The sequence below is a fragment of the Cervus canadensis genome, chromosome 11 (assembly GCF_019320065.1).
Source record: "Cervus canadensis isolate Bull #8, Minnesota chromosome 11, ASM1932006v1, whole genome shotgun sequence".
Taxonomy (NCBI): domain Eukaryota; kingdom Metazoa; phylum Chordata; class Mammalia; order Artiodactyla; family Cervidae; genus Cervus; species Cervus canadensis.
This window is the reverse complement of record NC_057396.1, coordinates 13925004-13951410: the sequence shown is the minus strand read 5'-3', so window position 1 is coordinate 13951410 and position 26407 is coordinate 13925004. Positions and strand designations below refer to the sequence as shown.

Genomic DNA, 26407 nt, shown 5'->3' with positions numbered 1-26407 from the left:
GAAGCAGGGCAAAGGCTAACAGAATTTTGTGAAGAGAATGCACTGGTCATAGCAAACACCCTCTTCCAACAACACAAGAGAAGACTACACATCACCAGATGGTGAATACCAAAATCAGACTGATTATATTCTTAGCAGCCAAAGATGAAGAAGATCTGTATAGTCAGCAAAGAGAAGACCGGGAGCCGACTGTGGCTCAGGTCATGAACTCCTTATTGCCAAATTCAGACTTAAATTGAAAAAGTAGGGAAAACCACTAGCCCATTCAGGTATGACCTAAATCAAATCCCTTATGATTATACAGTGGAAGTGACAAATAGATTCAAGGGATTAGATCTGATAGACAAGAGTGCCTGATGAACTATGGATGGAGGTTCATGACATTGTACAGGAGGCAGGGATCAAGATCATCCCCAAGAAAAAGAAATGCAAAAAAGGCAAAATGAGGAGGCCTTACAAACAGCTGAGAAAAGAAGAGAAGCAAAAGGCAAAGGAGAAAAGGAAAGATATACCTGTTTGAATGCAGAGTTCCAAAGAATAGCAAGGAAAGGTAAGAAAGCCTTCCTCAGTGATCAATGCAAAGAAATAAGAGGAAAAAATAGAACAGAAAAGACTAGAGGTCTCTTCAAGAAAATCAGAGATATCAAGGGAACATTTCATGCAAAGATGGACACAATAAAAGACAGAAATGGTATGGACCTAAAAGAAACAGAAGATGTTAAGAGGTGGTAAGAATACACAGAAGAACTATACAAAAAAGATCTTCATGACCCAGATAACCACAGTGGTGTGATCATTCATCTAGAGTGAGACATCCTGGAATGTGAAGTGGGCCTTAGGAAGCATCACTATGAAAAAGCTAGTGGAGGGGATGGAATTCCAGTTGGGCTATTTCAAATCCTAAAAGATGATGCTGTGGAGGTGCTGCACATAATATGCCAGCAAATTTGGAAAACTCAGCATTGGCCACAGGACTGGAAAAGGTCAGTTTTCATTCCAATCCCAAAGAAAGGCAATGACAAAGAATGTTCAAATGATTGCACAACTGCACTCATCTCACACGCTAGCAAAGTAATGCTCAAAATGCTGCAAGCCAGGCGTCAACAATATGTGAACTGTGAACTTCCAGATGTTCAAGCTGGATTTAGAAAAGTCAGAGGAACCAGAGATCAAATTGCCAACATCCATTGGATTATCAAAAAAGCAAGAAAGTTCCAGAAAAACATCTGTTTTATTGAGTACACCAAAGCCTTTGACTGTGTGGATCACAACAAACTGTGGAAAATTCTTAAAGAGATGGGAATACTAGACCACCTGACCTGCCTCCTGAGAAATCTGTATGCAGGTCAAGAAGCAACAGTTAGAACTGGACATGGAACAACAGACTGGTTCCAAATCAGGAAAGGAGTACGTCAAGGCTGTATATTGTCACCCTGCTTATTTAACTTGTATGCAGAGTACATCATGTGAAATGCTGGGCTGGATGAAGCACAAGCTGGAATCAATATTGCCTGGAGAAATATCAATAACCTCATATATGCAGATGACACCACCCTTATGGCAGAAAGCAAAGAAGAACTAAAGAGCCCCTTGGTGAAAGTGAAAGAGGAGAGTGAACAAGTTGGCTTAAAACTCAATATTCGGAAAACTAAGGTCATGGCATCTGGTCCCATCACTTCATGGCAAATAGATGGGAAAACAGTGTGAGACTTTAATTTTTTGGGTTCCCAAATCACTGCAGATGGTGACTGCAGCCATGAAATTAAAAGACACTTGCTCCTTGGAAGAAAAGCTATGACCAACCTAGACAGCATATCAAATTAAAGCAGAGACATTTCTTTGCCAACAAAAGTCCATCTAGTCAAAGCTATGGTTTTTTCAGTAGTCATGTATGGATGTGAGAGTTGGACTATTAAAAAAGCTGAATGCCAAAGAATTGATGCTTTTGAACTGTGGTGTTGGAGAAGACTCTTGAGAGTCCCTTGGACTGCAAGGAGATCCATCCTGAATATTCATTGGAAGGACTAATGCTGAAGCTGAAGCTCCCATCCTTTGGCCACCTGATGCGAAAAACTGACTCATTTGAAAAGACCATGATGCTGGGAAAGATTGAGGGCAGGAGGAGAAGGGAACGAAGAGCATGAGGTGGTTGGATGGTTCTACGGACATGAGTTTGACTAAACTCCGGGAGTTGGTGATGGACAGGGAAGCCTGGCATGATAAAAATGTTTCAGATAAGAACTCTGATGAAATTAATACATGTCGGAAGTTGCTTCTTGATAATAATTAAGAGGATACTCAGCCTGGGAAGCAATCCAACAACCATAACCAAGATGGGAGACCCCTGAGTCGTAACGAGGACCCTTGCGGGCAACAGAAGATTCAGCTTTGGGGACCACCTGTGGAAGGTCATGAACGCAGAGCAGCCACCTCCAGTGAGACAGTCACCATCCCACCACAGAAACCTCAAACAGAAGAGAGGACCGAGGATTATGAGGAACAGGAAGGGGCAAGACACTAGTGACAAGTCAGCTCTCAAAATCCAGCAGGAAATGCACAAGGGAGAATCACTCTGAAGTTAATGCACGTGAGACATCAACCCTCTTTCAACATCAGGAAATTAATGTAAAGAAAACCCACAAATTTCTTGGAAATTTGAGAATAATTTCAGCAAGAAGTCCCATCTTAACCTCATAAAACTCAAAGAGAGAAAATATTTGAATGTAGTCACCGCAAGAAATCTTTTTACCAGGAGTCCCACCTCACTGAACATCAGAAAACACACACAAGAAGAGGAGCCATGTGACAATAATAAATGTGGGAAAACCTTCCAGAAAGCACAAAACACCATCCAGCAAAGAACTGATGTAAGAAAGAAAACCTGTGAATGTGACAAAGCCCCCGGGAAGTCAGCCATTACCGAGCAGCAAAAGAAGCTCTATGTATGTGATGAGTGCAAGAAATCCTTCCATCAGATCTCAAGTCCTAAAGCTGAGCCAGAGTACTCACACGAGAGAAGCCCTACCAGTGTAAGGATTGTGGGAAATCCTACACAAAATCAAACTTCAACTATCACCAGAGCATTCCCACAGGGGAGAAAACATGAATGTAAGGATTGTGGGAAATCTTTCTGTGTGAAATCAAATCTAACTAAACTTCAGAAGATACTTACAGGGGAGAAACCTTTCAAATGCAATGACATGGGAAAACTTACTCACAGAGGTCACAATTTGCTGATCACCAGAGAACACACACAGGGGAGAAGCCCTGCAAATGTGATGAATGTGGAAAATCCTTCTGTTTGATGTAAGTCAGCACTGCACCTCCACCAGAGGTGAAGAAGAAACCAGAGAACAGAAGAAACCACAGAAGAAACCCTATAAATGTACTGAATATGGGACATCCTTCTGCTCTAAGTCAGCCCTAATTATTCATCAAGTCTCTCATACAGCAAAGTAACCCTATGACTAATGAATGTGGAAAAACCTTCTGTGTGAAGTCTAATCTCATTAAACATAAAATTCACTCACGGTTGAAACCATATGAATGTAACGAGTGTGGCAAATCCTTCTCTATGAATTTGACTCTCACTGTCCATCAAGGAACTCATACTGGGGAGAGACCCCATGGGTGCAGTGAATGTGAGAAGTCCTTCTACAAAAAGTCAAACCTAACAAAACATCAGAAAACACACAGAGGAGAAACCACACAAATGTAATGAATGTGGGAAAGCCTTCTGTATAAAGTCAACCCTCATTATACACCAGCGGACTCACATTGGGGAGAAATCCTTTAAATGCAATGAATGCAAGAAGTCATTCTATGTGAAGTTGCTTCTTAATATTCATCAGAGAAACCACACAGGAAAGAAATCCCATGTGTGTAAAGTATGTGGGAAAGCCTTTTCTATGAAGTCAAGTCAGAAGAGAAATACTTCAAATGTAATAAATGTGAGAAGTCAACCCTCAGCACCAGAGAATACACATGGGAGAAACCTTAAAAATGTAAAGAATGTAGTAAAACTTTCTTTCAGAAGTCACACCACACTTAACATCAGTGAACACACACAGGAAGAAACCTTATCAATGTAAACAATGTGGGAAAAATTTCCTCCAGAAATCACATCTCATTGAACATCAGAGCACACTGTAGAGAAACCCCATGGGTGTAGTAAATGTGTGAAATTTTTCTGTTTTAAGTCAGCCCTAACCATGTATTAGAGGACTCACACAGAAGAGAAGGCTTATAAATGTAGTGAATGTGAGAAACCTTTCTGCATGAAGTCATACCTCACTGTGCATCAGAGAACTCACATAGGGAAGAACCCCTTCAAATGTAATGAATGTGGGCAAAGGTTTTATGTGAAGTCAGACCTCATTAATCATCAGAGAATCCACAAAGGGGAGAAGCCCTATGAATATAAGAGATGCGGGAAGTCCTTCTGTATGAAGTCAACCCTCAGAGTACACCAGCAAACACCACAGGGGAGAAGCCTTATGAATATAACATACATGGGAAATCCTTCTGCAAGAAGTAAACTCTAAATATGAAGTGATTCACACACAAGAGATATCCTGAATGGCAGCAGATGTGAAAAATCCTCCAGTGTAGAGTCATAATGTGTCATACCTTTGTGAATTCATGGGAGAAAACTTGAGCTTATGTACATCAGAGAACACATTAGGAGAGAGGTTCTCCAAGAATGTTATTTGTGGAGATGGGGTGGAAGCAAGGTTTCTTTGATTTTACCTTTTTATGAATTTTTGAACGTTGAACAAATGAGTGATTTACATATTCAAAAGTAAAAAAATAGAAGATTCTGAAATTGAAATCAACTTAATATCAAATTGGCAACTTGACCACACAAAAGTAAATCTTTGAAGAAACTTTGTACTCCATGTTATGATTATACATCTTTAATGGAAAGTGTTTAAGGACAAAAATGCCAGCCAAAAATTATAAAATCACTCATCAATTTTCTTCCTGAATAAAAAAAAAAAAAAAAAAGGATCTTCACGACCGAGATAATCATGATGGTGTGATCACTGACCTAGAGCCAGACATCCTGGAATGTGAAGTCAAATGGGCCTTAGGAAGCATTAATATGAACAAAGCTAGGGGAAGCAATGGAATTCCAGTTGAGCTATTTCAAATCCTAAAAGATGATTCTGTGAAAGTGCTGTACTCAATATGCCAGCAAGTTTTTCAAAATTTCTACAAGGAAAAGTAGATTTTCACCACCTCATCAACCTTAATAGATTTTATAATTCTTTTTTAAAAATAATCCTTTTTACTGGGATTTGCAGTCCACATTAATTAAACTTTACCACCCTACACTGTCTAAACTTTGCAAGTTTCTATATCACCTCAACAAAACATTATCTTTTCTAAATGTAGATGTTACAATTCCATATACGGTTCTACATTTACAAATTTATATTAGTCTATAAATATACTGCACCCAGGTCAGTATTAAACACAGGCTATTTAGTTAAACCTGCCTGAACATTATGGGCTTTCCTAGTGGCTCCATGGTAAAGAAACAGTCTGGCCAAGCAGGAGACCTGGATTCAATCTCTGGGTCAGGAAAAGCCCTGGAGAAGGAAATGGCAACACACTCCTGGGAAATCCCATTGACAGAGAAGCCTGGCAGGCTATAGTCCATGGGGTCACAAAATAGACAGACACAGCGTAGTGACTGAGCACACACAGATGCATGCTTGAATATTATAATGAAACCTAATTGTTTAAGAACCCTAATCATTTATTAGAATTTTCAAAAATGCATGGCAAGGTTAGATTTTGGTTTCTTTTTACAAATAGCATGATGAAATATTAAATACTAAGACTTACAGCAGTAACATCTCAGCAATTGTAATTTGTACTATTTGCATATAACTATCTCTGGTTCTGATGAACTTCAATGGTAAGTTTTGTAGAGTTATGACTATAATTTTGACTTGAAAGTACTTCAAGGTAAAACTCTGATTTTTCATTTGACAAATTAACATAGAAATGATAAACTACTATTTGATAGTATATTCACACTTACAAATAAGCATGCTTTTAAAGGTCAAAATTTCAAATTTCTTTCTTTGAAAATTTAAACAGCAGAATTTTTGTGCTTTACATCATTTCTTAATGATATAAAATTGATAAGTATATAAGAGAAAAGTATCAGAATAAAGATAACTGTATTCATAAAACCATAATACAGTAAAAAATAAATATGTATGTAAAGACTATTATAAATACCTTAAAATAGATGGGAGCCATATCACCCACTTCCTTTGGGAGAGGAATACATTCATAAACCATATGGTACTGTTTCTTCATGTTCACATTCGTTTCTAAAAAGATACAGTCCAATCCTTTATCTTCAAACATTTTCACCAACGATTTTCTAAACATCTGAAGAAAGCAAAATGGCTAGGTAAATAAAGCAATGATAGGAGATTCAAAATATGAAAACAATAAAAAGTGTAGCAAATTCTTTTAAAATAAAAAAGAAATGTTAAACAATGTTGGAATTCTATAATGTTATCTTATAGTTACTTTACTTCCTAAATCTACCACATTTCACATAGTTAAGCAACATTTTTTTTACCTGAAACTCACTCTGCTCAGTATTATGTATATATAGCAAACAGTTTCAGTAAACTAAGAAAAGGAAGTGATAAAATCAAAATTACATGGTAAATTACATAGAACTAACAGTAAAATCATACAAAAACATCCAAAAACCAAAAAAAAGTACTCTGAGCAGGTAGGCATCCTTAAATTCAGTGAGACAAGCAGAATTCACTTCCAATTGTTTTCTAACCTCAAAGTAACTTCATTTGCTGGTTCCCTTTATATGTGTGCTGATCCTTAACTTGCAAATTTTCATTAAGCATAATTTCCTAGAGATTCAACCAGGTTATGTTAAGACCCTGCCTAATTTCTGCCACGTGGAGACAGCAGTTCAGGTTTGCCATTCAAGCCTCTCTTGACACCCAAAACAGGGAAAGGATACAAATTACTGCTGGGTAGAAGGTGGGAGTTCTAGATTCCCATGAGGTCTCCTCTGACTATTTAATACTGATCCCTCCTCACTATTCTATTTTCCACTCCTTTTATAAAACAAGAGCAAGAAGGGAAAAAAACAATCAAATAATGGTAATTTGACATGAACTAAAATGCTACGTAATAAGCAACAGATAGAGGATTCACTATTCATTTCTAACCACAGCTAAGTGTAAGTTCAGCATAGTCTCTTCACTTCAGATAATCTGCTGCTGAAGTCTTAGCTAATACCTATGGTCTCATAGTAGGTGACTGTTAGCGAAATCATTATAGATGATTATAGACAATTGGCTCCCCCTTTAAAAATTGTCTGACTTTGGTATTATACTTTCTAAAATCACATAAATGGAGATAATGTACAGACAATATAGTTAAATTATGATAAAAATAATAATAAAACATAGGTATAAATATCTACATGATAGTATCGATCATTTCAATTTTATACCTTCCATGCCTCCAATCTGTTATCTGTATATAAAAATGCTTCCCCTTAAAGGCTGTGTTCACTAAATTGTATCATTTTTTTCTTCTTGAGCAAACAAGAAGACTAAACTTCCCCGTATCTCTGGGACTTAAGTGGGGCCATGTTTAGTTCTGGGTAATGTATATGGAAATGATATGTGTTAAAAGAGTTATCAAAAGGTAGTGTCTTCTCACGTCTATTTTCTTCAAACCAAGGGTGTGAAAGAGAAGAATTCCACCACAGGAGAAGCTTATCATGGAAGAAATCTGAATGCCTGCATTACTTCTTGAAGGCAATCTTCCACAATGGATGATGATGTAAGAAATTAACTTTAGCTGTCTCAACGTATTGGGAATTAGGTGCTGTTTGCAACAACAGTGAAGAAGACACCAGTGATATAACTCAAGCTGTTTCAGACAAATCAGAAAGTGACAACAGATAACTCTCTTTTCCCACTCAATTATATCCCAGATAGTTATCTTCACATGTCTAATAATACATGTACAAAACAAAAAACAGCCAAATGGAAAGTATGTTTGGCTTTATAATATAGTTTTAAAGATTGTCTTTCTTTGTTAACTTAGCACACTTGTGAATTTTTATTTATTATGCATATTTTCAATTAATTGTTATTTATTGAGTAATCACATAGTTCTGTGGTGAAAATTTTATAACATTAGAAAGCGGAAAATAATTACTAGAATGGAACTATATACCTGAAAACCACTTTTTTTAAAAAATGAAAAAGTAGATTAAATACAACAGCAACAACAATAAAAATTTAGATACTCTAAAGATTATCTAATAAATTCTTTACTTCAGATTTTTTCATAAGTCTCTTCTGGTTTAACTGTTAGATCTGGACAACAGCAAATAAAACAGACTTAAGATGTCATGATTATAAACGAAACCTTAAAATCACTAAATCAGTAGTGATGCAAAAATAGTTCAATATTATAAAATGTATAAACATCACACCTATAGCCTCAAGGAGGACACACACACACTTTTAAGTACTTCTCCTATATATATACAAATATGTGTATATATAAAAAAAGACTTAAAAAATATGAGTTTAATGGTATAATTTCAGGTTCAGTTTAGTTCAGTTCATTTACACAGTCGAGTTTGACTCTTTCTGACCCCATGGACCGCAGCATGCCAGGATTCCCTGTCCATCACCAGATCCTGCAACTTGCTCGTCCATCGAGTCAGTGAGGCCATCCGATCATCTCATTCTCTGTCATCCCCTTCTCCTCCTGCCTTCAATCTTTCCCAGCATCGGGGGTCTTCCCAATGAGTCAGTTCTTTACATCAGGTGGCCAAAGTATTGGAGTTTCAGCTTTAGCACTAGTCCTTCCAATGAATATTCTGGATTGATTTTCTTTAGGATGGACTGGTTGGATCTCCGTGCAGTCCAAGGGACTCTCAAGAGTCTTCTCCAACACCTCAGTTCAAAAGCATCAATTCTTCGGTGCTTAGCTTTCTTTATGGTCCAACTCTCATATCCATACATGACTACTGGAAAAACCATACCTTTGATTATATGGACTTTGACTATTATTTTGTCAGCAAAGTAATGTCTCTGCTTTTTAATATGCTGTCTAGGTGGGTCTTAGCTTTTCTTCCAAGGAGCATTTTAATTTCATGGCTGCAGTCACCATCTGCAGTGATTTTGGAGCCCAAGAAAATAAAGTCTGTCACTGTTCCCATTGTTTCCCCATCTATTTGCCACGAAGTGATGGGACCAGATGCCATGATCTTAGTTTTCTGAATGTTGAGTTTTAAGGCAGCTTTTTCACTCTTCTCTTTCACTTTCATTAAGAGGCTCTTTAGTTCCCCTTCGCTTTATGCCATAAAAGTGGTGTCATCTGAATATCTGAAGTTATTGATATTTCTCCCAGCAGTCTTGATTCCATCTTGTGCTTCATCCAGCCTGGCAGTTCTCATGATGTACTATGCATATATATTAAATAAGCAGGATGACAATATACAGCCTTGACATACTCCTGTCCCCAAATTGAGCCAGTCTGTTTTTCCATGTCAGGTTCCAACTGTTGCTTCTTGACCTGCATACATGTTTCACAGAAGGCAGGTAAGATGGCCTGGTATTCCCATCTCCTTAAGAATTTTCCAAAGTTTGTTGTGATCCACACAGTCAAAAGTTTTAGCATAGTCTCTGAAGTAAAAGTAGATGTTTTTCTGAAATTCTCTTGCTTTTCCTATAATCCAATGGATGTTGTCAATTTGATCTCTGGTTCCTCTGCCTTTTCTAAATCCAGCTTCAACATCTGGGAGTTCTCAATTCATGTACTGTGGAAGCCTGGCTTGGAGAATTTTGAGCATTACTTTGCTAGTATGTGAAATGAATGCAATTGTGCAGTAGTTTGAACATCCTTTTGCACTGCCCTTCTTTGGGGCTTGAATAAAAACACCATTTCCAGTCCTGTGGCCACTGCTGAGTTTTCCATATTTGCTGGCATACTGAGTGCAGCACTTTAACACATCATCTTTTAGGATCTGAAATAGCTCAGCTGGAGTTCCATCACCTCCACTAGCTTCTTTCGTAGTGATGATTCCTAAGGCCCACTTGACTTCACACTCCAAGACACCTGGCTCTAGTTGAGTGATCATACCATTGTGGTTATCTGGATCACGAAGATCTTTTTTGTATAGTTCTTCTGTGTATTCTTTCAACTTTTAAATATCTTCTGCTTCTGTTAGTTCCATACCATTTCTGTCCTTTATTGTGCCCATCTGTGCATGAACTGTTCCCTTGGTATCTTGAATTTTCTTGAAGAGATCTCTAGTCTTTCCCATTCTATTGTTTTCCTCTGTTTCTTTGCTGGGATCACTAAGGAAGGCTTTCTTATCTCTCTTTGCTATTCTTTGGAACTCTGCATTCATATGGGTCTATCTTTCCTTTTTGCCTTTACCTTTTGCTTCTCTTCTTTTCTCAGCTATTTGTAAGGCCTCCTCAGACAATCATTTTGCTTTTTGCATTTCTTTTTCTTGGGAAAGGTCTTGATCACCATCTCTTGTCCAATGTTACAAACCTCTGTCCATAATTTTTAAGACACTCTGTCTATCAGATCTATTTCTTGAATCTACTTATCACTTCCACTGAATAAAGGTAACCGATTTGATTTAGGTCATATCTGAATGGCCTAATGGTTTTCCCTGCTTTCTTCAATTTAAGTCTGAATTTTGCAATAACAAGTTCATGGTCTGAGTCACGGTCAGCTCCTGATCTTGTTTTTGATGACTATATAGAGGTTGTTCATCTTTGACTGAAAAGAATATAATCAATCTGATTTTGCTATTGACCATCTGATGATCTCCATGTGTAGAAAGGTCTCTTGCGTTGATGGAAGAGGGTGTACGCTATGACTAATGCATTCTCCTGGCAAAACTCTGTAAGCCTTTGCTCTGCTTCCATTTCTACTCTAAGGCCAAACTTGTCTGTTACTCCAGGTATCTCCTGACCTCCTATTTTTGCATTCCAGTCCCCTATGATGAAAAGGACATCTTTTTGTGGTGTAAATTCTAGGAGGTCTTGTAGGTCTTTATAGAACCATTCAACTTCAGCTTCTTCAGCATTACTGGTCGGGCCATAGACTTGGATTACTGTGATATTGAATGGTTTGCCTTGGAAACGAACAGAGATTATTCTGTCATTTTTGAGACTGCACCCAAGTACTGCATTTTGGACTCTCTTGTTTACTGTGAGGGCTACTCCATTTCTTCTAAGGGATTCTTGCCCACAGGAGTAGATATAATGGGCATCTGAATTAAATTCACCCATTACAGACAATTTTAGTTCACTGATTGCTAAAATGTCAATGTTCACTCTGGCCATCTCCTGTGTGACCACCACTGATTTACCTTGATTCATGGACCTAACATTCCAGGTTCCTATGCAATATCATTCTTTACAGCATCAGAGTTTACTTTCACCACAAGAGATATCCACAACTGGGTGCTGTTTCCGTTTTGGCTCAGCCTCTTCATTCCTTAAGGAGTTATTTCTCCACTCTTCTCCAGCAGCATACTGGGCACCTACTGACATGGGAAGTTCATCTTTTAGTGTCATATCTTTCTGCCTTTTCATACTGTTCATGGGGTTCTCAAGGCAAGAATGCTGAAGTGGTTTGCCATTCTCTTCTCCAGTGGTTCACCTTTTGTCAGAACTCTCTGTCATGACCTGTCTTCTAAAGAGACCCATGATTAGTCTCTTACGAAGTCTTAAAATTTTCATGGTTTCTAATTAGGGGTTCTTATAACCCCTATTCACTTGTCAACCATTGGAAAAACAAGTGCTTTTTTTCTCTCTTCCTGTTTTGGTGAGTATAAGGTCTTGAAATCATTTAGCAGCAATTTCACCCATATTGTGCCTTTCAATTTCTTGACGATTCACCAACCACCTCCCCCCCACTCCCCCAACCACACACAAACAAAATCCCTGAATACAAATGTCAGCCAGGCTATAAGGGAAACGTGTGGAAATTTAGCCTGTTAACAAAATCATGACAATATCACAGTAGCAGAAAATGTCAATGCCATTATGGGAAAATATGACAGTCACTAAGCATAAATCACTATCTTCCAAAAATCACCTTTTATTATCTGAAAACATCCTTCTTTTTGGCTGTAATTTATTAGCTTACCTTGGCAAGAATGATTATTTCATGTTTCACAAAAGCAATTATTAGAAATCTTACACTGATTTTTATTTTAAATAAATATAATTAGTTGGTCACAGTTCATTTAGTAGGCAAAAAATCAGTTGTATACCTGAAATGAATACATTATATGACAATCATATCTCATTAGAAGTATTTGTTTAAAGCTTTCAATAAAGTAAAAAGTTAGTGAGTGGTGATAACATCATGACCCACAGGTATACACAACTATGGAAATGTATATGTGTTAAATTTAGAGTGTAAAATCTTTGAATAAAGGTATAAAACTTGTTAGAATTTGTCACAATGGTGTGTAAAAACTGCTCTGGATCATAACAGAGATCATGAGCATTATCATGCTGACCTGAATTTCCTCCCAGATGTCTTCATCCAATAAGGTAGCTGCCCTATGGTGCTGCAAAGGGACTATCAAGCAGTGTCCTTCAGTAAGAGATCGTACATTGGGTAAACATAAATAAACCTATGGGGAAAAAAGATGCAAAGGTGAAATGCTATTGCTATTCATTCTCAGTTCTGAAAGATGAGCCCCTCGTAGGTCAATATGGCTAACATGTAATAAAATATATCATACTATACTTTAATATTTTGAAGATATTCACAAGTTAAAATTTTAAAAGCCATGAAGATGCCTTTTAATAAACCAGAAATTTATTGCAGAAGTCTCAATTTTGACTAAGATACCTCAAAGATGAAACTTACCAAAGGGGAAAATGATAAACATTTTATCCTTCATCTGAGAAAGCTACATGTCTTCAGAGCCCTTGAAACAACACAAATTTTGCAAAAAAAAATACAAGATCTGGTAATGATATGGAAGTTAAACTGATGCCTATTAATCATTAGCTAAAAAAAGAGACATAACTTCTACATGGCTTTACAGCACTGGTTAACTTCTATTTATTTATATACATGTATTACCTAGAAGCTGGCACTATTTCTCCATTTTACACAAACTGTATTATTTGAAAAAAGGTCAAAAAGGTCAATTACTATACATGTAGACAGCAAAAGGTATTCATAAGGACCTTTAGACATGTAGACATGTAGACAGCAAAAGGTATTCTTCAAAGTGGCTTGATCTTATTTTCTATAACTTTTTGGTTCGGTTTTAGCTAGAAAAACTTTATATAAGAGAATTAATGAATAACATTTATCTATTAACTGATTAGTTGCTTTAAAATAATGCAAATTTTAAATTCTTTGGTATTTGAGTGAAGAACTAGGAGTGTATATGAATATGGCTATACATACTTAAATTTACAGTTAAATCACAACAATATTCACAATTAAAAGCAATATCAGGAATAAGCATTGGAGAGGCGACTAAGATGGTAGAGTAGGAAGGCCCTGTATTCACTTCCTCCTACAGCCACAACAAAACTACAACTAATTACAGAGCAACTATCTATATGAACCACCTGAATACTAGCAGAAATGATATTCTGCAACTAAATACATAAAGAAGAAGCCACAACAAGATAAGTAACGGGTGAAGATACACTATCGTTAGGACATACATCCCCAGTCAGCAACCCACAAACAAGAGGACTATGATAGTCATAGAGGTCCTCCACAAGGAGCAAGGAATTTGAATTCCACACTGGGCTCCCAGGCAGGGGGCTTGCACCATGAAGATGAGCTCCCAGAATGTCTGGCTTTGAAAGCCTTCAAGGCTTGCATATGAGAGAGATCCCACAGGCAATAGGAAATAGGGACTCCATTCTTAAAAGCTGCATGCAAAATCTCACACTCTCTGAGTTGTAGCACAGAGCCAGTAGTTTCAAAGTAGCCTAGTTCAGATCCCTCCCACTTGCCAACCTTCGAGTGCCTCTGAGAGAGGCAAGAAGTAATTGGGACTATCCTTGGGGACAGAGAAGCTGGCGGCAGCCATTCAAGGCAGCTCGTTCTACCTCATTTACCAGCATGGGTAACCAGTATCTCAAACCTTCCCTCTAGCTCATTAGTGCCAAGGACCAGGCCTGCCCTGCAGCAAGCTAGCACCCGCCCCAACCCCTGCCTGGCACGTGTGAACCTCTTGGGAAGCCTACGCCACCCCAAATCAGCAAGACAGCAGCAGCCCTAGGCCCTACAGGGTGACACAGCTAACCATGAGGAAAGCCTACCATGCACTCCAGTAGGCCTGCAGCCATACCAAGAGGTTACTTCTAAAGATGGGAAGAAGTAACTGGTCCACCTAATAAAGAGAAATAAAACTGAAATTTGGGTAAAACAGGTGATGAAAGAAATGCTCCAAGTGAAGGAAGAAGACATCACATCAGGGACTTCCCTGGTAGTCAAGTGGTTAAGAATCTGCCTGTCAATGCAGGGGATTCAGGTTAGATTCCCTGGTCCAGGAGGAATCCAGATGGTGCAGGACAACTAAGCCTGTGTGCCACAACTAGCGAGTCCACGCTCTGGAGGCTGCACACCGCAGAGCCTGTGCTCTGCAACAGGAGAAGCCGCTGCAGTAAGAAGCCTGCACACTGCAACCAGAGAATACTGCCTGCTCACCGCAACTGGAGAGAGCCCATGCACAAAGAAGATCGAGTACAGCCAAAAATAAATACATGAAAAGAGTGGCTTCGCTATTTAAGAAAAACATAACCTTGGGGTGGGGGGAACCACTAAACAAAGATAAGCAATTGATCCAATAGTTCAAGATGATGATTATAAATATGCTAGTGAAACTTCAGAAAAGAAGGGATGAACACAGTGACAATTTCAAAGAGAAAATATAAAGAAGAACCAAAGAGTACTAAAAGTTCAAGAACTAAAATGAAAGTATATACTAGAAGGAATCAACAGTACGTTACATGATACAGAGGAACTGATCAGAGAGCTAGAAGACAGTAATGTACATCACTCAAGCTGAGGAACAACAACAACAAAAAAGGATTTTAACAGTGAGACTAGTTTACGAGAGACCTCTGAGACAACATCAAGCATACTAATATTCACATTATAGGTGTTCCAGAAGAAGAGAAAGAACAGGGATAGAAAATCTAGTCAATGAATCTAGTCAATGAAATTATGGCTCAAAACTTCCCTAACCTTAAGAAGGAAACAGATATCCAGTTATAGAAGCACAGAAATTTCCAAACAAGAGGAATGTGACATGTCTGCACAAAGAAAGATTATAATTAAAATGGCAAAATATAAAAATGAAGAAAGAATCTTAGCAGCAGCAAGAGAAAAACAACTAGTTACATATAATGTAACTCCCATAAGGCCATCAGCTAACTTCAATAGAAACTGCAGGGCAGAAAGGAACTGCATGATATCTTTCAAGTGATGAAAAGAAAAAACCTACCGCCACAATACTTGGCAAGGTTATCATGCAGGTTTGAAGGACAGTAAAAGTGTTTTACAGACAAGCAAAAGCAAAAAGAGTTCAGTACTACTGAAGAGGCTTTATAAGAAATAATGAAAGGACTCAGGGGCTTCCCTGGTGGCTCAGACGGTAAACAATCTGCCTACAATGCAGGAGACCCAGTTTGATCCCTGGGTTGGGAAGATCCCCTGGAGAAGGGAATGGCAACCCACTCCAGTATTCTTGCCTGGAAAATTCCATAGACAGAGGAACCTGGTGGGCTACAGTCCATGGAGTTGCAAAGAGTTGGACATGACTGAGTGACTTTCACGAAGTAGAAAAGAAAAGGCCATGATAGAAGAAAGAAAATTATGAAAGGAAAAATCTCATTGGCAAAGGAAAATATATATTAAAGGTCAAAGCTAGCAGGAAGGTTAAGAGATGAAAGTAATAAAATTATCCATATCCACAGTAAGTAGTTAAGGAATACACAAAACAGAAAGATGTAAAATATGACAACAAAAACATTAAACATGGGGGTGAGGGCATTAAAATGTATTGTGGTTAGAATGAGTATAAACTTAATGGATCATGAATTTAAAATAATGATTTTATACTTACATATGTGTGTGGAGTAAGTGCTCAGTCATGTCCGACTCTTTGCAATTCCATGGACTGTAGCCCACCAGGCTCCTCTGTCCATGGGATTCTCCAGGCAAGAATACTGGAGTGGGTTGCCATTTCCTACTCCACGGGATCTTCCTGACCCAGGGATACAATCCACGTCTTCTGCATTGGCAGGTGGATTCTTCACCACTGTACCACTTGGGAAGCCAATTAGTATATATATGTAAATATAAATGATGCTACATATGAACATAAGGGTAAGAAAAAAATAAACTTTAATATTTTTGTTTTGTCACTATAAAATTTTGTTTTGTTACACATGAAACTTTAATATACATATATATACACAAAAAAGAAAAAAGAGTCCAAATGTAACACTTATGCTGTTCAGTTGCTAAGTCGTGTCCAACTCTGTGTGACCCCATGGACTACAGCACACCAGGCTTTCCTGTCCATTACCTCCTGAGTTTGTCCACTGAGTCAGTGATGCCATCCAACCATCTCATCCTCTGTCATCCCCTTCTCTTGCCCTCAGTCCTTCCCAGCATCAGGGTCTTTTCCAATGAGCTGGTACTTTGTATCAGGTGGCCAAAGTACTGGAGCTTCAGCTTCAGCATCAGTCCTTCCAACAAATATTCAGGGTTGATTTCCTTTAGAATTGACTGGTTTGATCTCCTTTCAGTCCAAGGGACTCTCCAGTCTTCTTTAGCACCACAGCTCGAAAACATCAATCTTCGGCCAGGAGTCTTCTTCATGGTCTAACTCTCACATCCGTACATGACTACTGGAAAAACTATATTTTGACTATATGGACCTTTGTTGGCAAAGTGATGTCTCTACTTTTTAATATGCTGTCTAGGTTTGTCATAGCTTTTCTTCCAAGAAGCAAGTCTCTTAATCTAGTGGCTGCAGTCACTGTCTGCAGTGATTTTGGAGCCCAAGAAAATGAGATCTGTCACTGTTTCCATTGTTTCCCCATCTATTTGCCATGAAGTGATGGGATTGGATGCCATGATCTTCTTTTTGAATGCTGAGTTTTAAGCCAGCTTTTTTATTCTCCTCTTTGACCTTCAAGATGCTCTTTAGGGATGGGATGGGAAGGGAGGTGGGAGGGGGGTTCAGGATGGGGAGCACATGTACACCCATGGCAGATTCAAGTCAATATATGGCAAAACCGATACTATGTTGTAAAGTAAAATAATAAATAAATAAGATGCTCTTTAGTTCCTCTTCACTTTCTGCCATTAGAGTGGTATCATCTGCATATCTGAGGTTGTTGATATTTCTCCTGGCAATCTTGATTCCAGCCTGTGCCTCATCCAGCCCAGCACTTGGCATGATGTACTCTACATAAAAGTTAAATAAGCTGGGTGACAATATACAGCCTTCACGTATGCCTTTCCCAATTTTTAACCAGTCCGTTGTTCCATGTCTGGTTTGAACTGTTGCTACTTGACCTGCACACAGGTTTCCAGGAGGCATGTAAGGTGGTCTGGTATTTCTATCTCTTTTACAATTTCCCACAGTTTGTTATGATCCACAGAGTCAAAGGCTTTAGCGTAGTCAAGGAAGCAGATTTTTTTTTGGAATTCCCTTGCTTCTTCTATGATCCAGTGGATATCACACTAAACACTAAAGACAGTTATGAAATCATAAGGAAAGAGAACAAATGGAGAAGAAAGGAACAAAAAATAACTATAAAAACAATCTGAAAACAATGAACAAAACAGCAATAAAGAAACAGAGCACCTAACTGGGTATAAAAACAATAATGATATAAATGCTGCCTAGCAGAGATTTATTTCAGATCTAAAGTTACACACACATTAAGTGAGGAAATTGAAGAAGGTATTCCATACAAAATGAAAATCCATTTATAAAAAAGAGTCACCAAAGTGGGCATGCAGAGAACATATACCAATATAACATAGCCATATATGACAAACTCACAGCCAACATTATACTCAATAGTAAAGAGCTGAAAGTATTTTCTCTAAGACCAGGAATAAAAAGAATGTCCACTTTTACCACCTGTCTTTAGTCACAGCAATCAGAGAAGGAAAAAAAAAAGGATACAATTGGAAAGGAAGAAGTAAAACTGTTTGCGTGACATGACACTATACATAACAAATTCTAAAGATGATATAAAAAAATCTACTATAACAAATAAATGAATTCAGTCAAGATGCAAGATAAAAGATTAATATATAGAAAGCTGTTTTTCTATACACTGATAATGAATAATCAGAAAATAAAGCAATAAAATAATCCCATATAAAGCTGCGTCAAAAAGAAGACAATACCTAGAAATAAACTTCAACTAATCATGTGAAAGACCTGAAGTCTGAAAACTATAGGACACTAATGAAGGGGAGCAATGATACAAAGAAATGGAGAGAGATCCTGTGTTCATGAATTTGTAGAAGTAACATGGCTAAAATGTCCAAATTACCCAAAGCAATCTAAAAGTTTAATGCAATTCATATCAAAATAATCATATTTTTCAAAGAATTAGAACAAATAATCTTAAAATTTATGTATAGAAACACAAAAGACCCAGAATAACCAGAGCCATTTTGAGAAGAAAGAACAAAACCACAGGAGCCATGCTCCCTCAGTTCAGCTGATACTGCAAAGCTACAGTAAAGTCACAGCAGCAGTGTGGTCCTGGCACAAAACGGACACGGATGGACAGAAGCAGAATAGAGAGCCCAGAAATAAGCCGTGAACCTGCGGCCAGGTAACCTACGACAGAGGAGGCAAGAATACATGGTGGAGGAAAGACGGTCTCCTCCGCCTGTCCCGAGGGGTGCTGGGAAAACTGAACATCTATATGCAAAAAATGAAATTAGAACACTTTCCTGCACCATATGAAAAAATGAACTCATTATGGGTTAAGGACATAAATGGAAGACCTAAAGCCATAGAATATTATAGGCAGAACCCTGACAAAAATCATGTGGTACATTTTTGGATCGGACTCCTACGACAAAAGAAACAAAAGCAAAAATAAACAGGACCTAATTAAACTTAAAAGTTTTTGCACAGCAAAAATGAACAGACAACCTACTGAATGGGAGAAAATATTTGCAATGCTAATGACAAATAAGGGGTTACTATCCAAAATATGTCAACAGCTCATAAAATTCAATATCAATAAAACAATCCAATTAAAAAATGAACAGAAGACGAGAATTGGCACTTTTCCAAAGAAGATATATAGGTGGCCAACAGTCACATGAAAAGTTAATCAACATTTCTAGTCATCAGAGTGATGCAAATCAAAACCATAAAGATATCACCTCACACATGTGAGAATGGTTATTATCCAAAAGTCTAAAAATAACAAATGTTGGCAGGGATGTGGAGAAAAGGAAATGCCATATACTGTTGTTGGGAATGTAAATTGGAAGTCACTACAGAAAACAGTATACAGGTTCCTCAAAAAACTAAATACAGAATTATCATATGATCCAGCAATTCCACTCCAAGTATATATCCAAGGAAAATGAAAACAATAAATTGAAAAGACACATCAATCCAATGCTCATAGTGTTACTTACCATAGTGTTACTATAGCCAAGATGTGGAAGCAGCTTAAGTGTCCAACAACAGATAAAAAGATAAAGAAGATGTACTACACACACACACACACACACACACAATGTAATATTACTCAGCCATAATAAAGAATGAACTCTGTCAACTGCAACAACATAGATGGACCTAGGAGATATAATGCTTTTTTTTTTTTTTAATTGAAATATAGTTGGTTTACAATGTTATATTCATTTCAGGTTTGTAATGTAGTGTTTCAGTAGTGACTTAAGTTAGACAAAGAAAGATAAATATTGTATATGTGGAATTCCATTATATGTGGAATCTAAAAAAATAAACAAATGAATAAAATGAAACAGATACAGAAAACAAACTAGTGATTACCAGTGGAGAGAGGAGTGGGTGAGACAAGATAGGGGTAGGGGCTTAAGAGGTACAAACTTCTAGGTATAAAATAGGTAACAAAGCTACACTGTACAGCACAGGGACATATCACCATCATTTTGTAACCATCTTAAATGGAGTATAATCTACAGAAATACTGAAGCACTACCTTAAAAACCTGAAATGAATATGACATTGTAAACCAATTTTTATATTGCTTTTTTATATTTTATATTGGTATTTTTATATTTCAATAAAAAACAAATAAAAAGAAAAAGAAGCCCTCACTCTTGCTACTTGTATTTTGCCACAGCAATCAGACAGCAATCAGACAAGTAAAAGAAATAAAGCAAATCTAAACTGGAAAGGAAGAAGTAAACCTCACGGTTTGCAGATGACATGATTCTGTACATAGAAAACCCTCAAGATGCTACCAAGATGCTAAAAGAACTAATTAATGAATTCAGTAAAATTGTGAGATACAAAACTAATATACAGAAATCTGTGGCATTTTATACACTAGTAACAATTATAAGAAAGAAAAATTAAAAGTCTTATTTACAGTTCTACTGAAAAGAACAAAATACCTATGCATAAATCTTACCAAGGAGATAAACAAATTGTACTCTGAAAATGATAAGATAGTGATTGGAAAAAAAAAAAAAATGAACAGGACAAAAATAAATGGAAAAAAATCTGTGTTCATAGCCTGGAAGAATTAATATTAAAAATGATCAAACTATCCAAACCTTCTGGAGATTAGATGCAATCCCTATCAAAATACCAATGGCATCTTTCACAGAACTATAACAGATAATTCTAAACTTTGTATAAAAACACAAAAGACTCTGAACAGCCAATACAAGCTTGAAGAAGAAGATAAAGTTGGAGGTATCACACTCTCTGATTTCAAATTACACTACAAAGCTACAGAAATCAAAACAGAATGGTCGTGCTACAAAAATGGACAGACAGATCAAAAAAACAGAACAGAGAGCCCAGAAATAAACTCATGCTTGGCCAATTAATCTACAACCAAAAAAGCAAGAGCATACGAAGGGGAAAGTCAGTCTCTTCAACAAATGGTGCTCGGAAAACTAGACATGCAAAAGAAACAATCTAGACTACTTTCTCATGCCATATTAAAAAAAAAAAAACTCAAAATGGATTAAAGATTTAAATGCAAGACCTGAAACCATAAAACTTCTAGAGAAAACACTTGACATCAGTCTTAGCAATATGTTTTTAGAAATGTCTCTGCAGGTAAGGGAAACAGAAGCAGAAATAAATATATGGGATTACATCAAATTAAAAAGTTTTTATATAGTGAAATCATCACCAAATTAAAAGTCAGCCTAATGAATAGGAGAAAATATTTGCAAATAATAGATAAGGGGTTAACACCTAAAATACACAAAGAACTCACATAACCAATATCAAAAACAGCAAACAATTGATTTAAAAATGGGCAGAGGAACTATAAAACTCTTTCAGGAAAACATAGGCACAACACTCAATGACATAAATCAAAGCAAGATCTTCTATGACCCACCTCCTAGAGTAATGGAAATAAAAACAAAAATAAACAAGTGGGACCTAATTAAACTTAAGTTTTCACACAGCAAAGGAAACTACAAACAAGGTGAAAAGACAACCCTCAGAATGGGAGAAAATAATAGCAGATGAAACAACTGACAAAGGATTAATTTCCAAAATATATAAGAAGCTCATACAACTCAACATCAGAAAAACAAACAATCCAATCAAAAAGTGGGAAAAGACCTAAAGGGACATTTTTCCAGAGAAGACACACAGATGGCTAAGACATGAGAAGATGCTCAACATCACTCATTATTAGAGAAATGCAAATCAAAACTGCAATGAGATATCACTTCACACCATTCAGAATAGCATCATCAAAAAAAGTCTGCAAACAACACATGCTGGAGACAGGGTGTGGAGAAAAGGGAACGCTCTTGCATTGCTGGTGGGAATGTAAACTGATACAGCCACTATGGAAGATGGTATGGAGACTCCTTAAAAGCTGGAGATAAAAACCACCATATGACCCAGCAATCCCACTCCTAGGCATATACCCTGAGGAAACCAAAACCGAAAAAGACGCATATACCCCAATGCTCATTTCAGCAGTATTTACAATAGCTAGAACATGGAAGCAACATAGATGTTCATTGACAGATTAATGGATAAAGAAACTGCAGTACATATATACAATGAAATACTACTCAGCCACAAAAAGGAACACATTTGAGTCAGTTCTAGTGAGGTGGCTGAACCTAGAGTCTATTATACAGTGAAGTAAGTCAGAAATATAAATATAGTACACTAACACATATATATGGAATCTTAAAAGATGGTACTTTAAAAATGGAATTAATGCTCAGGGCAGCAATGCGAAAACAGACATAGGGAACAGACCTGTGGACACAGGGGAAGGGAGAAGGGAGAGGGTGAGCTGTATGGAGACGATGACACGGAAACTTACAATACCACATGCAAAACAGATAGCCAACGGGAGTCTGCTGTATCACTCAGGGACCTCAATCAGGGACTCTGTGACAATCTAGAAGGCAGGATGGGGAGGGAGGTGGGAGGGAGGTTTAGGAGCAGTGGACATGAGTGCACCTATGATGATGCTTGATGTTATGACAGAAAACCACAAAACTCTGTAAAGCAATTATCCTCCAATTAAATAAATATATAAAATGAAAGCCAAAAAAAAAAAAAAATTAAAAACGGGCACAGGACCAAACAGAATTTTACAAAGAAGATATACAGATGGCCAACAGACACATGAAAAAATGCTCAATATCACTAATAAGGGAATTGCAAATCAAAACCACAGTGGGATACCACCATCTCATACCTGTCAGAATGGCTATCATCAAAAATAAATAAATGAATAAATAACAAATGTTAGTGAGGATGTGGACAAAAAGAGAACCCTGCTACACTATTGGTGGTAATGTAAATTGGTGCAGGCACTGCGGAACAGTGTGGAACTTCTTCAAAAAATTAAAAATAGAACTGCCATATGATCCAGCAATTCCACTTGTGGTTATTCACCCCCCAAAAACAAAACACTAATTCAAAGAGATATACGGACATCAATGTTCATTACAGCATTACTCACAATACCCAAGATATATAAGAAATTCAAGCATCCTTCAATATGAATAAAGAAGATATGGTATATGTATGTGTGAAACATATATACAATGAAATATAACTCAGCCATAATGAAAATGAAATCCTGGCATTTGTAACACTATGGAATGATCTAGAGTGAATTAGGCTAAATGAAACAAGTTAGATGCAGAAAGATAAATACCATCTCACATATATGTGAAATCAAAAAAACAAATGAACAAACATAACAAAACAAAGTCAAACTCACAGATACAGAGAATAAGTGGGTGTTGGCAGAGGGGAGTGTTTGGGGATGGGGTACAAAATAGGTGAAGGGGACTAAGAGGTATAAAACCCCAGTTATAAAATCAATAAGGCATGGGGGTATAATACACATTAGGGATATGGCTAATAATACTGTAATAACTTTGTATGGGAACTGATGGTTACTAGACTTTTCATGATGATCATTTCATAATGAATGCAAATGTCAGATCATTATAGTACACCTGAAACTAACATAATATTATTCATCAGCTATATTAAATAAAACAAACCAAAAAATAGTACTGATTCATTAGATGTAACAATTTTACTAATGTTAAGATGGAAATAACAGGAAACCAGGCTCAAGGTAATAAAACTCTATTTGTTTCATAATTTTTCTGTAAATGTAAAACTGCTCTAAAAGTCAAAGTATTTTTATCTGATTTTATTTTTAATTGAAGGATAATCACCTTACAGAATTTTGTTGTATTCTGCCAAATATCAACACGAATCAGCCATAGGCATACATATGTCCTTGCCTCTTGGACTTCCCTCCCATCTCCCTCCCCATCCCACCCCCTGTAAGCTGATACAGAGCTCCTGCTTCGAGTTCCCTGAGTCAAGCAGCAAATTCCCATTGGCAACCTGTTTTACATATGGTAACGTAAGTTTCCATGTTACTCTCCCACACATCTCACCCTCCTTCCTCCCCTCCCGCTGTGTCCAGAATTCTGTTCTCTGTCTGTTTCTCCATCGCTGCCCTGAAAATAAAACTAATTGGCACCATCCTTCTTGATTCCATACATATGCATTAGTATGTAAGACTTATATTTCTCTTTCTAACTTACTTCACTCTGTATAATAGGCTCTAGGTTCATCCACCTCATTAGAACTGACTTGAATGTGTTTCTTTTATGGCTGAGTAGTATTCTATTGTATATATGTATATGTACCACAGCTTCTTCATCCATTCATCTGTTGATGGACATCTATGTTGCTTCCATGTTCTAACCATTTTAAATAGCGCTGCAATGAACACTGGGGTATATGTGTCTTTTTCAATTTTGGTTTCCTTGGGTTTCCCTTGTGGCTAAGCTAGTAAAGAATCTGCCTGCAATGCGAGAGACCTGGGTTCGATCGCTGGGTTGGGAAGATCTCCTGGAGAAGGGAAAGGCTATCCACTCCAGTATTCTGGCCTGGAGAATTCCATGGACTGTATAGTCCATGGGGTCGCAAAGAGTCAGACATGACTAAGCGACTTTCACCTTCAGGGTGTATGCCTAGGAGTGGGATTGCTGGGTCACATGGTGGTCTTATTCCTAGTTTTTTAAGGAATCTCCATACCATCTTCCACAGTGGCTGTATCAATTTACATTACAGCAATGCAAGAGCATTCCCTTTTCTCCACACTCTCTCCAGCATTTATTGTTTGCAGACTTTTTGATGATGGCTATTCTGAATGGTGTGAAGTGATATCTCATTGCAGTTTTGATTTGCATTTCTCTAATAATGAGTGATGCTGAGGATCTTTTCATGTGTTTGTATGTCTTCTTTTCGTCTTTTGTTTTCTTTTCATCTGTATGTCTTCTTTGGAGAAATGTCTTTTCAGGTCTTTTCCCCACTTCTTGATTGGATTGTTTGCTTTTCTTGTATTGAGTTGTATGAGCTGCTTGTATATTTTAGAAATTAATCCTTTGTCAGTTGTTTCATTTGCTATTATTTTCCCCCATTCTGAGGGTTTGCTTTTCACCGTGTTTGTAGCTTCCTTTGCTGTTTGAAAGCTTTTAAGCTTAATGAGGTCCCACTTGCTTATTTTTATTTCCATTACTCTAGGAGTTGGGTCATAGGGAATCTTACTTTGATTTATGTCATCAAGTGTTCTGCCTATGTTTTCCTCTAAGAGTTTTTTAGTTCCTGGTCTTACATTTAGGTATTTAATTAATTTAGATTTTCTTTGTCTATGGTGTTAGGAAGTGTTCTGATTTCATTCTTTTACACGTAGCTGTGTGGCTGTCCAGTTTTCCCAGCACCACTTACGCAAGAGGCTATCTTTGCCCCACTGTATATTCTTGCCTCCATTGTCAAAAAGAAAGTACCATAGGTGGTGGTTTTATCTCTAGCTCTCTATCTTGTTCCACTGGTCTAGATTTCCATTTTTGTGCCAAACCATACTGTCTCAATGACTGTAGCTTTGTAGTACAGTTTGAAGTCAGAAAGGTTGATGCTTCTAGCTTCATTCTTCTCTCTCAAGGCTGGTTTTGCTATTTTTGTGTTTCCATATCAAGTATGAAATTTTTTGTTCTAAGTCTGTAACACATGGCCTTGGTAATTTGATAGGGATCACAATGAATCTGTAGATTGCACTTGGCGGTATAGTCATTTCCACAATATTGATTCTTCCAACCCAGCAACATGGAATAATCTATCTGTTTATGTTGTCTTAATTAAAAATTAAAGCACTGTTTAAAGTAAAGTATAGTGTTAAGACAAAAAGAGGATAGATAATTTTTTATTTTTAAAAAAGGAGAAGGTAGGGACAATTTATGACCAGAAACTAATATAACTGTCTGACTCTAATGAGCACTAACATAGCTTCATAAGAAATTTGTATTTAAGACATTAACTTTAAGTATTAGAAATTCAACAAGAGTGAGTATGACTGAATTGCTTTAGAATACTGTTAATTATTACTAACTAACATAAAGTAATTCCTTAGAAACTTGCAGTCAGATATAATTAACTCGGGTAATGACTAAAAAGGTAAATATCTTATTGCTTATTCAGATTAATAAAATAATCTATTAGCTACAACAGATAGGATAAACAGTCAGATATTGTAGGAAACAGATAAAATTCCATCAAATCAATATTTCAAAC

The 26407-nt window shown here is 37.1% G+C and overlaps 1 protein-coding gene across 3 annotated transcripts in view; it reads right to left on the bottom strand.

The window, feature by feature from the left end:
- Window positions 1-26407, bottom strand: part of CWF19L2 (CWF19 like cell cycle control factor 2) — a 154806-nt gene that overhangs the window by 21346 nt on the left and 107053 nt on the right. For all 3 annotated transcript variants that reach the window (XM_043481561.1, XM_043481564.1, XM_043481562.1), the window contains exons 14-15: window positions 12578-12694; window positions 6256-6411 (exon numbers count right to left, since the gene is read on the bottom strand). In XM_043481561.1, coding sequence (XP_043337496.1) covers window positions 6256-6411; window positions 12578-12694 — 273 coding nt within the window. The remainder of the gene's footprint in view (window positions 1-6255; window positions 6412-12577; window positions 12695-26407) is intronic.